The sequence below is a fragment of the Caretta caretta genome, chromosome 20, assembly GCF_965140235.1.
Source record: "Caretta caretta isolate rCarCar2 chromosome 20, rCarCar1.hap1, whole genome shotgun sequence".
NCBI classification, from domain to species: Eukaryota; Metazoa; Chordata; order Testudines; family Cheloniidae; genus Caretta; species Caretta caretta.
This window is the reverse complement of record NC_134225.1, coordinates 2,569,779-2,582,402: the sequence shown is the minus strand read 5'-3', so window position 1 is coordinate 2,582,402 and position 12,624 is coordinate 2,569,779. Positions and strand designations below refer to the sequence as shown.

The 12,624-nt window shown below is 51.4% G+C and overlaps 1 protein-coding gene across 1 annotated transcript in view; it reads left to right on the top strand.

The window, feature by feature from the left end:
* Positions 1 to 12,624, top strand: part of ANKRD52 (ankyrin repeat domain 52) — a 51,413-nt gene that overhangs the window by 23,177 nt on the left and 15,612 nt on the right. The window contains exons 17-27 of the mRNA XM_048831643.2: positions 292 to 363; positions 2,237 to 2,438; positions 4,182 to 4,269; positions 4,793 to 4,910; positions 5,386 to 5,605; positions 6,649 to 6,736; positions 7,269 to 7,352; positions 8,129 to 8,274; positions 8,639 to 8,721; positions 10,059 to 10,141; positions 11,051 to 11,142. Coding sequence (XP_048687600.1) covers positions 292 to 363; positions 2,237 to 2,438; positions 4,182 to 4,269; positions 4,793 to 4,910; positions 5,386 to 5,605; positions 6,649 to 6,736; positions 7,269 to 7,352; positions 8,129 to 8,274; positions 8,639 to 8,721; positions 10,059 to 10,141; positions 11,051 to 11,142 — 1,276 coding nt within the window. The remainder of the gene's footprint in view (positions 1 to 291; positions 364 to 2,236; positions 2,439 to 4,181; positions 4,270 to 4,792; positions 4,911 to 5,385; positions 5,606 to 6,648; positions 6,737 to 7,268; positions 7,353 to 8,128; positions 8,275 to 8,638; positions 8,722 to 10,058; positions 10,142 to 11,050; positions 11,143 to 12,624) is intronic.

The following is a 12,624-nucleotide window of genomic DNA, read 5'->3' as shown; positions in this document are numbered from 1 at the left end:
AGGAATCCATTTGGGGTGCACCAATGCACAGGGCAAGCGCCCTTCTAAAAGGAATCAGACTCAAATATCTGTGCCCTCAATCCCAACCTCGTTAGTGAAATCAATGGGGAGATCTACCCCATTAAAGGAATTTCTCCATTCCGGGTTCCCAACATGTGGCTTTGGTGGAGTCGGGGGCTGGTTTCCAACATCCCAGATGCTCCGCACAAGCAACTAGTGGCGTTGTCCGTGGAGGCCAGAATGGAGGAGCAGGACAACCTGAAGAGTTTACCGTGTCTTGTTTTGTTGCAGCTCCTGGAAATGTCTTTTAACTGCCTGGAGGACGTGGAAAGCACCATTCCGGTCAGCCCTTTGCACTTAGCTGTAAGTTTATCTATTGTTGACCTTTGACCCATGACCTGAGCTCAGGTGATCAGGAAAATAAACATCTGTATCTTAGACCGAGTTCACATGCTGCCTGAATTAGTGCAAATGAAACTAAAGATCTCTTGCGAGTAGGAATAAGCAAAGAAACTTGAAGATTATTTGAAAATAGGCTTGGGAGTGAGCCTGCAGCCTGGATCTGAGGCCTGGTGGTATAATAGTTTGCATACGGCCACCTTAGGTCTAATAGAAGCTAGCATTAGTAAGTAACCTTGGGTTAGAAGATATCTTGTGCTGTAAAGGTTTTATTTAGCCAGACTCGTTAACTGCACTGTATAGAGAAAGTCTGTCTCCACAAAGGCTCGCAATCTCCAAACTGGGCAGCAGGAATGGCAAATACGGACAAAAGGCCAAGACTTAATCAAATATGGTCTCGGACATAGGTGGGTGTAGAGAATAGGTTCCTAAAGAGAGAATCAAACCCGCCCCTCAGTAGGATCTCGGGTTGGCAGGGTGGTGACAACCTTCACACTTCATCTCACCTTCAGGGGAACCCACAGGCCCAGGAGTAGGTGAGTGGAAGTGACGCAGTGTCTGCCAGTATTCTTGTCTTGTTTCCTAGTCTGTGATTTTTGGCCTACACAGATTGCGGTGTTAATAAAACTCGTAAAGTCCCTGTGGGTCATACCAATGGAGAGGATCTCCATTAATCTCTAAGTAGCCACCAAAGACCGCACCTGCTCCTAGTGCATTTTGCACCCCAAATTAAACTAAAGGCTACACTGTCCTGACATCGCTCCTGAAGAAACAAGGTTGGCTTTGCTGCCAGTGATGCCATGTGCGCAGTAGGGCTAAGCACACTGGAAAGGGCTTCCTGCCTGATCATGGGGTGTCAAGCTCTGAAACAGTGGCTGCTGTTCCATGGTTAAGCACCGATATTGTGCTCTGCCGTCTGAGACACGAAAGGAGGGGAATTTGCAGTCTAGACCAATGTCAGCAGGTTGTATCCCCTTCTCCATTGTCTTGTGAGCAGCTGGGCAATGTCTCAATTTTTTTAAGCTTGGCTAATTTTTCAAGGTTTCTTCGTAAAGATTCAGGGCTTCAGGCCAGAAGAATCATAGAATCATAGAATATCAGGGTTGGAAGGGACCCCTGAAGGTCATCTAGTCCAACCCCCTGCTCGAAGCAGGACCAATTCCCAGTTAAATCATCCCAGCCAGGGCTTTGTCAAGCCTGACCTTAAAAACCTCCAAGGAAGGAGATTCTACCACCTCCCTAGGTAACGCATTCCAGTGTTTCACCACCCTCTTAGTGAAAAAGTTTTTCCTAATATCCAATCTAAACCTCCCCCACTGCAACTTGAGACCATTACTCCTCATCCATTAGAACATCTAGTCTGGCCCCTCATGGGCCACAGAAATTATCCCCATTACCCCTGTATTGAACCCAATAATTCATGCTGGCAGGACGAATTCGTTTTGATCGTTTTCGAACGAGAATAGCTTATTTCGAATTAGTAACGTGTGGCATTTACACAGCAGCAGTGGACAAGTTACACACAAGGGAAACAAGGGCACATGTCAGCATATTGCAACTGCCGGGCAGTCGTATGCTACTGTGCCAGCCGTTGGGGTGAGAGTGGGAGGCATAAGCAATCTGGACAGCAGCAGGAGGACAATGGGGTATTTCACTGTCCCTTCCATAGCATGCACCTTGGCAGTTCCCTAGGCACTGGCCGGGGTGGTGGGAGCGTGGTCGGCGTGGTATTGAGCTTTCGTTATAACGGTGGTAGAGAATTTTTACTGCCCCTTCCTCCTGGACAACGTGTATCTGGCTCCCTTTCCTAAGGGGACGTGCTCTATGTTGCCTGCAGGCCTATAACGGTCACTGTGAAGCCCTAAAGACACTTGCCGAAACCCTCGTGAACCTTGATGTGCGGGACCACAAAGGGCGGACTGCGCTGTACCTTGCCACGGAGAGGGGCTCCACGGAGTGCGTGGAGGTGCTCACCAGCCACGGTGCTTCCGCCCTTGTGAAGGAGAAGAAGAAGAAGTGGACGCCGCTCCATGCTGCAGGTGGGAGTGGAAAGGCATCTCTGCTGGGTTGGTCAGTGGATTGAGCACCACAAATCTCAGGCAGGACTCTTTGCTGCGGAGTCAGCCCTTCAGAGCCCAGGCCTCCCCCTGCCTTACCCACAACGGGGCCACAGACAGCCTGCTTGGCTCAGAGTGACTTAACATGGCTTCTATTGAGGTCATGAAAGGGGAGGTGGCAGGGTAACTGGCCCCTTCAAGCAGGAGTGGTGTCCTGTGACCAATTATCTGTTGCCCCAGAGGGCCTACAGGAATACCTGGGCCTTCTAAAAGAGGAAGCTGTGGCCTGATCTATAGACTCATGGTCATAGAAATGTTGGGCTGGAAGGGACCTCAAGGGGTCATAAAGTCCAGCCCCCTGCGCTGAGGCAGGACCAAGTAAATCCTAGACCTGTCCTGACAACTGTTTGTCCCACCTGTGCTTAAAACCGCCCCAGTGACGTGGATTTCACAATCTCCCCTGGAAGCCCACTCCAGAGCTTAACTCCCTTTAGAGTTAGTAAGTTTTTCCTAATGTCTAACCTAAATCTCCCTTGCTGCAGATAAAGCCCATTGCTTCTTGTCCTACCTCCAGTGGACATGGACAACAATTGATCACCGTCCTCGTTAGAACAGCCTTCAGCATATCTGTAGACTGTTAACAGGTTCCCCCCAAAGGGCAGGTCTACACTACTGCTTACTTCGATTTAAAGTACATCACTCCGGGGCAGGAAAAAGACCCCCCCGAGCGATGCAAGTTTTGCGCTTTCCACATTGGTGGAGATGCTCTCCCACCGACACAGCTTACGCTTCTCGAGGAAGTGGAGTGGTCATGCCAATGGGAGAGCACTCTCCTGTCAGCATAGTGCATCTTAGACTTGCCCTCAGTTTTCTCAGAACTAAACATCCCCAGTTTTAACCTTTCCTCATTGTTCTGGTTTTCTAAATCTTAAATCATTTTTGCTGCTCTCCTCTGGACTCTCTAGCTTGTCCACATCTTTCTTAGAGTGTGGCGCCCAGAGCGGGACGCAGTCCAGCTGAGACCTCACCGGTGCCGAGTAGAGCAGGACAGTTACTTCTTGTGTCTGACCTAAGACACTCCTGTTAATACACCCTGGAATGAGATTAGTCCTTTTTCTCAGTTGCATCACATTGTTGACTCGTATTCAATTTGTGATACGCTCTAACCCTCCAATATTTTTCCACAGTACTCCTTCCTAGGCAGTCATTTCCCATTTTGTACGTGTGCAACTGATTGTTCCTTCCCAAGTGTAATACTTCGCCCCTTGTCTTTATTGAATTTCATCTTCTTGATTTCAGACAAATTCTCCAGTTTATGTTGTTTTGAATTCTAATCCTGTCCATCAAAGTGCTTCCAACCCCTCCCAGCTGGGTGTCACCCACAAATCTTCTAAGCATATTCTCCACTCTATTGTCCACGTCATTAATGAAAATATTATCTAGTACCGGACCAGGACTGACCCCGATGGGAACCCACTAAAGATGCCTTTGTAGTTTGACAGTGAACCATTGACAACTGCTTTCCAAGAACAGTCTTTCAACCGAATGGGCACCCACTTTATAGTAGTTTAGACCACATCTCCCTAGTTCGCTTGTGAGAGTGTCATGCAAGACTGTGTCAGAAGCCCTACTAAAATCAAGGTATATCAAGTCTACTGCTTCCCCATGGCCAGTAACACTGTGTATGTCTCTGTAACTCCTCCCTCCCTTGTGTGTGTCTCACAGCTGCCTACGGGAACACAGATTCCCTACACCTTCTGATTGACAACGGGGACAGGGCGGATATCACCGACGTTATGGACATCCATGGCCAGTGAGTCCATTCTGGTTTCTCCATAATATCTGTTGTCTGCATGAGGATATCCTTCCTGACCCAGAGCAGTGCGTGGCATGCCAAATGGCCGCATAGAACGATCAGTGATGGTCCCCTGAGGATCTTCCCAAAGTGCTTTGCAAAGAATTAAACCTCCCAACACCCCTCCAGCCTATCTTACAGAAGGGGAAACTGAGGCAAGAAAAAGGACTCATTCAAGGTCATGCAGCAAATCAGAGGCAGTGTTGGGAATAAAGCTCAGGGCTCCCTGACTCCCAGTCCTCCTGCTCCAAGCCCCACCTTTTCTGCTCTCGCCCTAGATAGCACTGTCCTCCCAGAGCTCATATAGAACCCAGGAGTCCTGACTCCCAGCACCCCTGCACTCTCATCCCTAGACATCACTGACCTCCCAGAGCTGGGGTAGAACCCAGGAGTCCTGTAAAACAGGGATTTAAACTTGCAAATGTTCACTGCCCTTCCCAAGCCAACATCCTTCTCCTATGCTCCCCCAATCATCCCGCAGAACCCCACTGATGCTGGCGATCATGAACGGGCACGTCGACTGCGTCCATCTGTTGCTGGAGAAGGGATCCACAGCAGACGCAGCAGACAGGAGAGGCAGGACTGCGCTGCACCGAGGGGTGAGTGAGCGTGACGGAGCTCAATGCGGGCCCTGGGATTTCTCTCTGGGTTTCCTGCTAGTCGCTTTGTCCTAGGAAGGGCTGGTGACACCAACACTCTCCATTATAAGACCCCGTGTTCAGTTACTTATAACATTGCCCAACTTTGACCCTTTGGGCTGAAATTTCGCATGCCAGGCTTCTGCCTCAGGCTGAATTTTTGGGGCAAATTTCAGCCAAAACGGTTCAGCCACCCCTGAGAACGAGGCAAAGGACAATATTTTTAAAAATTCCCAGCAACCCTTTTTCTTTGAGGAAACTCTAGCGCCCCCTGGCGCCACAGCCAGGAGTTGAAATTCAGCACAGTGCCTTTTGCTGTTCCTGTGCAAATCCAGCCACGTTCGCCGTAACTCTGCCTGCGCCTGGCATGTGGAGCGGTTTCCCGCTGGGCCGGAGGCACCGCCTCACAGCCATGGCTGTTCTTTACCCGGCACAGGCGGTGACTGGGTGTGAGGACTGCCTGGGAGCCCTGCTGGACCACGATGCCTTTGTATTGTGTCGGGATTTCAAGGGTCGAACCCCTATCCATTTTGCGTCGGCGTGTGGGCATTCAGAAATCCTGAGGACCTTGCTGCAGGCAGCGCTCTCTACTGACCCTCTGGACTCCGTGGTGGATTACAGCGGCTACTCACCGATGCACTGGGCTTCATACAGCGGTAAGAACCCAAGAGCCAGGACGCCCCTCTGTCCTCTCTGCCTTATACCTATTGCAGACCAAGAGGAAGCTCAGCTAAAACAGCCCTTCCTCATTCAGCACTAACGACACCATGGATAGAAGACTGTATTGTTCTGGGGCCCTACTGTAAATAAGATGCTGAGGCTCACAGAGCCTCCGCCCTCTGGGTTGGGAGTGACAGAATGTCGTTGCCATCTGGCTGTTCAGGGTTTGAGATGAAATCCTGGATGTCAGCAGCCAAGTATCCGCTACATGCAGGCCACCCCCTTGTGGAGTCCCCTGGCACCTGTGCGTTGGCCAACTCAGCCAAGAGGCCAATGAGTGGGGCAGAATTAGGGCTTGTCTACACTTGAAATGCTACAGTGCCACCATGATAGGGCTTCAACGCAGACCCTGCCTATGCCCCCAGGAGGCTAGTTAACCCACCTCCCTGACAGGGGGTAGCGAGGCCGGCGGAAGACACGGGGCGGTCTACACCAGGGCCAGGTCAGCTTACCTACATTGCTCAGGGGTGTGAATTTCTCGCACTCTGCAGCAACATTGCTGGATTGACCTAGTATAGACCAGGCCTTCGAAATGTCTGAAAATGCAGCAGGATTTTACCGTTAAACAAGAAAGGGGACCAATCTCTCTCTGGCCGAGAGGAGAAGCCGAGGGTTTGCCTTGCTAGCCGGACTGGTATCATCTCTTGTCATACTGCACCAGGCTGTTCGTGTCCAGTCGGATATCCCACTGCCAGCAGCCAAGACTTCACAGTTCAGATGAATGGCGCTCGCTTGCCTTCCCCTCCTTTAAATAAGGAACCCGGCCGGCTTGATCTCACCCCACGGGAGACTGCAAGAAACTTCTTCCTGCTTGCACCCCCGATGGGTTCCCTGGGCCTTGGAAGAAGCGAAGGGCTGGTGGGGGGTGTTAGTTCCATGCAAGTCTCCTCCCCTCCGGTGTCAGTCTCCCAGGGGTGAGAGATGATTGCCAGGATGCTGTCCAGCTCACCGCTCCACTGTCCTTTCTCCCTCTTTGCAGGACATGAAGATTGTCTTGAATTGTTACTTGAACACAATCCATTTGTGTACCTAGAAGGAAACCCCTTTACTCCATTGCACTGTGCAGTGTAAGTCGCCATCAGCCCCGGAGCCAGCTTCTTCTGCATCCTGGTTTGGAAGAGTGTGCGGGAGCGCGTGCAGAGCAGGGCAGGAACGGACGGGTGCTCTTGGAATGACGGGCTGGGCTCCAGCTCCTTGTTATTCCAAGGGCTCTTAACCCCACGGGGCTGCAGAGATTGACCGTTCTACCACGCCCTCCGTTCTGGGGTGCCCTCGGAATCCAGTAACCGGACTCTTCCCCTCCGGGTCCCTTCAGGGGCTGTGTGGTCAGTGTGAACCACTGGAGGGTGCATTAGAGCCAGGCAGCCACGGTCCTGCCATCAGCATGGGGGTGGTTCAGCGATTGTCGCTTCGTAGCCAGCTGGACTAAGCAGGCATCACCCTGGAGCCCATTCCGCTGGCCAGCGGGGAGTGCTGCACCACGGCATGGGGTCTTCCTTCCCCTGCCTGCGGCTCTTTGGACTGAGCTAAGCCATTGCCTGGCGCATTGACCGCTCAGCCCAGCCTTGGTTTTCATTTTCCCTCTTGTCGCCCCTGCAGAATTAACAGCCAGGAAGGCACTGCTGAAATGCTGGTGGAAGCATTGGGTGCCAAGATTGTTAATAGCAGAGATGCCAAAGGAAGGTGAGCGGCGTCTTTTAATCTCGTGGCTCAGTCTCTCCCAGGGTTCAGTGGAGCCTGGAGGAAGCCAAAGGCCCACTTAGGTTCCCGCTCGGTCGCTTTTGTGCTCCAATCCCATTGGCTCTCACTAGCTGAGCCGGGTGCAAACTGGGACACCTCCCGGGGGCACCCACGAAGTGGTGACGACACTGTGCCCTCCGAGTTACTCCTGACCCCCATGTTGTGCCTTTGCCGGGGCTGTGGGTTGGAGCAGATGTGACAGCAAGGTCCTGGCAGCTTGGGGTGATCAGAGAAGGGTCCCCTGGCACCCTGTACGGGTCAGACTCACCCCAAATTCCGTCTTGGGTAACTACATCTAATTCCCTGTGATCTCAGCTGCATACGACGTTTGTTTTTACTTCCTGTCCTAAACGGTCACAGAGTGGCAGTGTGCACCTGCACAACAGCTGCGGCGTCTTCCTTCTCTTCTCCTCCCCCCACCCCTCCCCGCCAAGGCCGCACCCAAGGTCGGGTCAGCGGCAGACTCCCTGGCTGGCAATTGTCCTACCCTGGGTGGTCATGGAGAGCAATGGATCACCATTCAGTACTAGGGCATAGGTTTCTGATGTGTTTCTGGGTCCTTGGGAATGAAAGGCACCAGTGTTGCCCATCACTGTAAGTATCTGACTGGGGTCCTCAACCAGGCTTCTGTAGTTGGAGCATCCCCCTGGAGTCCAGGCCGAATTTTGCTAGTGCGGATGCAGTGGTGTCTCCCCTCACGCCCTCCCCTCTCCTTCCAGGACACCCCTTCACGCTGCTGCCTTTGCAGACAACGTCCACGGTTTACAGCTGCTGCTACGCCACCATGCTGAGGTAGACACAACTGACCAGCTGGGAAGGACCCCTCTCATGATGGCTGCTGAGAACGGGCAGACCGCAGCAGTCGGTGCGTAGCAACCCAGCGCTTGCTTCCTCGCCCTGCGTCTGGCTCCTCCCCTTGAGTCACCCTGGTAGATCCTTTCCACCCACTCAGACTGACGTTTGATTCCAAGGGAATTTTAAGATCCAAGGCTGGGCCATGGTGACGGGATGGAATTGACAGTCGGGTGGGAGGCTCTGGGCTGGCAGTTGCTCAGTTGCAGGCTGGGGTGTTGTAAGCAGAAACCTGCAGTGTTCTGAGTGTTCACACACACCCGTTGGGTACTGTGCCATTCCACAGCTAGTGGGCATGCGGTTCCTGCTGCCTTATCCCTGAACTAAGGGAGCCTGGGCTGCTTGGGCCTGACCCCATTTGCCTCTCTTGGTTGTAGAGTTCCTGCTGTACAGAGCGAAAGCAGATTTAACTGTGCTGGACGTCAACAAGAACACAGCTCTTCACCTGGCCTGCAGCAAGGTACGGGACTGACCCTTCTCTTAAACAGTCATGTCCACTATGGCCTTCAGTCCATGAGCCTCAAAACGTCAGCACGTGCTTATCTGTACCCTGCTGGTAAGAAGAGATTGCACCCCTAGGCATTTGCACAGGTTGAATTAAGCCAGTGTCAACCCAGTGTGGACGCTCTGGTGTGAATGTCAGTGGCTTATTTTGGTTGATCTTAAATCTGTTCTTAATCAACTTAAGCTAAACAGAAATAAGGGTTGTCTACAGTGGGAGTTATTACTGATTAACTCCAGGTGGGGACGCTCTTATTCCGGAATGAATGTACCTTATTACAAATTAGGTTTAATCCACTTTGGTAGTGGATTAAGCTAATTTGGAATAAGGCACTTTATTTCGGAATAAGAGCATCCATCCACACATCCGGATAATCAGAAATAGTTAATCTGCTTTAAATTCACATTTTACTTTATTTCAGAATAAATTTAATGTGTAGACAAGCCCTAAACCCGGTTTAAACCGAAATAAGCATCCACCCAGTCTTTTGTGACACCGGTTTAACTAAATGAATTTAAAATCAGAGTTTACATGAATAGTTGGGCCAAAGTCTGCCTTGATCTGCAGGAGAGAGCCAGAGTCTAGGGAAACTGAGTGCCAGACTGCAAGACTGAACCCACCTGAGTTGTCGCTCTGGCTCTGAGCCTGGGAAATCTTGGACAGGTCATTTTGGCTGGGATTTTCAGAGGAGCCAAAGGAGTTAGGTGCCCCAATTGCATGGAATTTTAAAGAGACGTGGGTGCCCGGCCTTACCCTCTCTGCCTCAATCTCCTTAGCTTTAAAACAGGGATCATGCTTGCCTGCGCCGGGAGGATGGTGGGGGTGTGGAGTCAGCAAAAAGATGGATAGGGCCCCAGATGTTCTTTATTGTTCTGTTAAACCCCGTCTTGGATGGGCTTTGGGTCATACCGGGGTGATACTGGCACATGAGCGAAAGAGGAGTTAGAGAGGTCCATCAGCATCAGCTGGATTTGAAACCTGGGGGGGACAGGAGGTTCCAAATCAGTGTGTCGAACGCAAACAAACCAAAAGAGGGGAACAGTTTGTAACACAGCAGGGTTGTTACTTTCAGACCCCTGAACAGAGAAATTGGGTAGGAGGAGGAAGTAGAGAATGGAAAGCCCGCTAGTCTGTGTATTTCTCCATGCAAAGATGGGTCAGCATGGCAGCGTATTGAAACAGGACCGTTCTGCAATGCCCGGGCGGTGTGAGAACGCCATTTGCAGAGACACCTGGGTTCTCCCTCCGCGCCTTATGCTCCTTAATCTTAAACTATTTTTTTTTTTTGTTTCCAGGGTCATGAAAAGTGTGCCTTGTTGATCCTGGGGGAAACCCAAGACCTTGGCCTTATCAATGCAACTAACAGTGTTCTGCAGATGTGAGTATGTGAACAGCTGGTGTGAATGGGGGAAAAGGACACTGGGGGTTTCGGTTTGATTTGGGTTTTCTTGTTTTTGTTTTTTTATGGGTGGCTGTAAATGTTTGGAGGAGTGAGGGAAAGGGGAAGCCAGGGGGTTGTGGGTGAGCCCAGGAGGAGGGGCAATCCCTGGGCCGGAGTTCTAGGTGGAAGAATCACACGTTCACACACAATAAAGAGCCCTTTGGGATATGGATGTTTTCCCCCCAAAGCAGCCTCTGACCTTCTCTTAGCCTTGGAGAATCTCAGTCCAAAGGGAGAATATCCTAGGTTTTGTCAATCTGCATAGCCTGCAGTCCTTTGCAATAACCTCTCGCTTCCTGGTAGTTCAAGGGAGGTAGATTAGGCCGTAAACTGCTGCTCTGTCTTGAAACTGTCCAAGGGCTTTCACTAAGTTGCACAGATCACAGCCACCTGCCTCTTTCATACAGAAGTGTGACCCGCCGAGACCATTCCCAGCATGTGCTGTGCCCGGACTGCTCTCAACAAGGTCAGAGCATTGCCTGCTGGGACTTGGAATCTCCATGGGCCACACTTCTGCAGAATGCCTTTGTCTCCCTGCGTCCTCCCGGGGCTCAGCCTTCCCTAGGTCCTAGCTTCAGTTGCGATACCTTTTGTGTGTTGAGTTTGTGTTGCTCTCCAGCCCAGAGCTAGTTCACCTTCTCCCCAGCCGATCAGAAAGCTCTCCCGGGGCATGCCAGTGCTGAGCGGAAGCCGCATGCTACTGCTGAGGGGTCTGTGTGTCAGCAGCTCCACGCGGGTTGGCTGGATTGGAAGTGCGTCAGGGAGACAGCTCCAGGTGGAAAGGGCAGCGGAGTTGTCTGCCCTGGCAGGGCTCAGTAATGTGTTCCCTTTTTCTGTGGCCTGCAGGCCGCTCCATATTGCAGCTCGGAACGGGCTGGCCTCTGTTGTCCAGGCCTTGCTCAGCAGAGGTGCCACCGTACTTGCAGTGGATGAAGAAGGTGCGTATGCCTCACAGCTGGGATCTCTGGCGGATGGGCGGGGTCAGGTACAACGTAGTCTCTACGTGGCATCTTCTTGGGCAGGGGTGGCTGGTTGGGGTTCTCAGACAGGCACCTAGATCTTGACTTGGATTATTTCCTCATCCCCTATACTGAACATCGTTATGCTCGTGTACTGAGTTTGCTGTTGGCGACGTGGGAGCAGCCCTTGTGGTGGTAATGCCATGATCCCTGTAGCCTGGAGAAGGCACATCCAAGCTCCGCATCCCAGTGGGGCAACAGGTCTTATTGACGTGGCTTTCGCCCCATGGGTCATCCTCTGGGTCACCTGGGGCCATGCATGCAAGCTCAGAGCTGGGATAAGGATAAAGAAGCTATTTCCTCATTCTCATGTTCCGTAGAATCTGCGTATTGGGGGATCAGTGAGTTTTCTCTCTGCTTGGATAAGCCTGATCCTAAAAATATTCACAGCGTGTCCTTCCTGCTACCAGAGGAAGGGTTTCTGGGCCTGGCAAATAGGACCCAGTTGCTTTTGTTTTCCCCCCACTTAAATTCTGGCCTGGTTTTAGCAGGCCTGAGTCCTGCACTTAGGATGGAAGAATCCTATGCACTGCTACAGACTAGGGACTGAGCGGCTAGGCAGCAGTTCTGCAGAAAAGGACCTAGGGGTTACAGTGGATGAGAAGCTGGATATGAGTCAACAGTGTGCCCTTGTTGCCAGAAGGCTAACAGAATTTTGGGCTGTGTAAGTAGGAGCATTGCCAGCAGATCGAGGGACGTGATCATTCCCCTCTATTCAGCATTGGTGAGGCCTCATCTGGAGTACTGTGTCCAGTTTTGGGCCCCACACTACAAGAAGGATGTGGAAAAATTGGAAAGCGTCCAGCGGAGGGCAACAAAAATGATTAGGGGACTGGAACACATGACTTATGAGGAGAGGCTGAGGGAACTGGGATTGTTTAGTCTACAGAAGAGAAGAATGAGAGAGGATTTGATAGCTGCTTTCAACTACCTGAAAGGGGGTTCCAAAGAGGATGGATCTAGACGGTTCTCAGTGGTAGCAGATGACAGAACGAGGAGTAATGGTCTCAAGTTGCAGTGCGGGAGGTTTAGGTTGGATATTAGGAAAAACTTTTTCACTAGGAGGGTGGTGAAGCAGTGGAATGGGTTACCTAGGGCAGTGGTGGAATCTCCTTCCTTTGAGGTTTTTAAGGTCAGGCTTGACAAAGCCCTGGCTGGGATGATTTAGCTGGGGATTAATCCTGCTTTGAGCAGGGGGTTGGACTAGATGACCACCTGAGGTCCCTTCCAACCCTGATAATTCTATGATTCTAAAACCCTCAGGAACAGCCAGAGCCCCAAAGCAATAACGTGAATTTCTAGGATCCCATTTTTCCGTTAAAGCCCCACACTCCAGTCCTAGCTCCTCTGCTCAGGGAATAAAAATTGCCCTGGTTGAAAAAATTGAATCCGCAGTTCTGG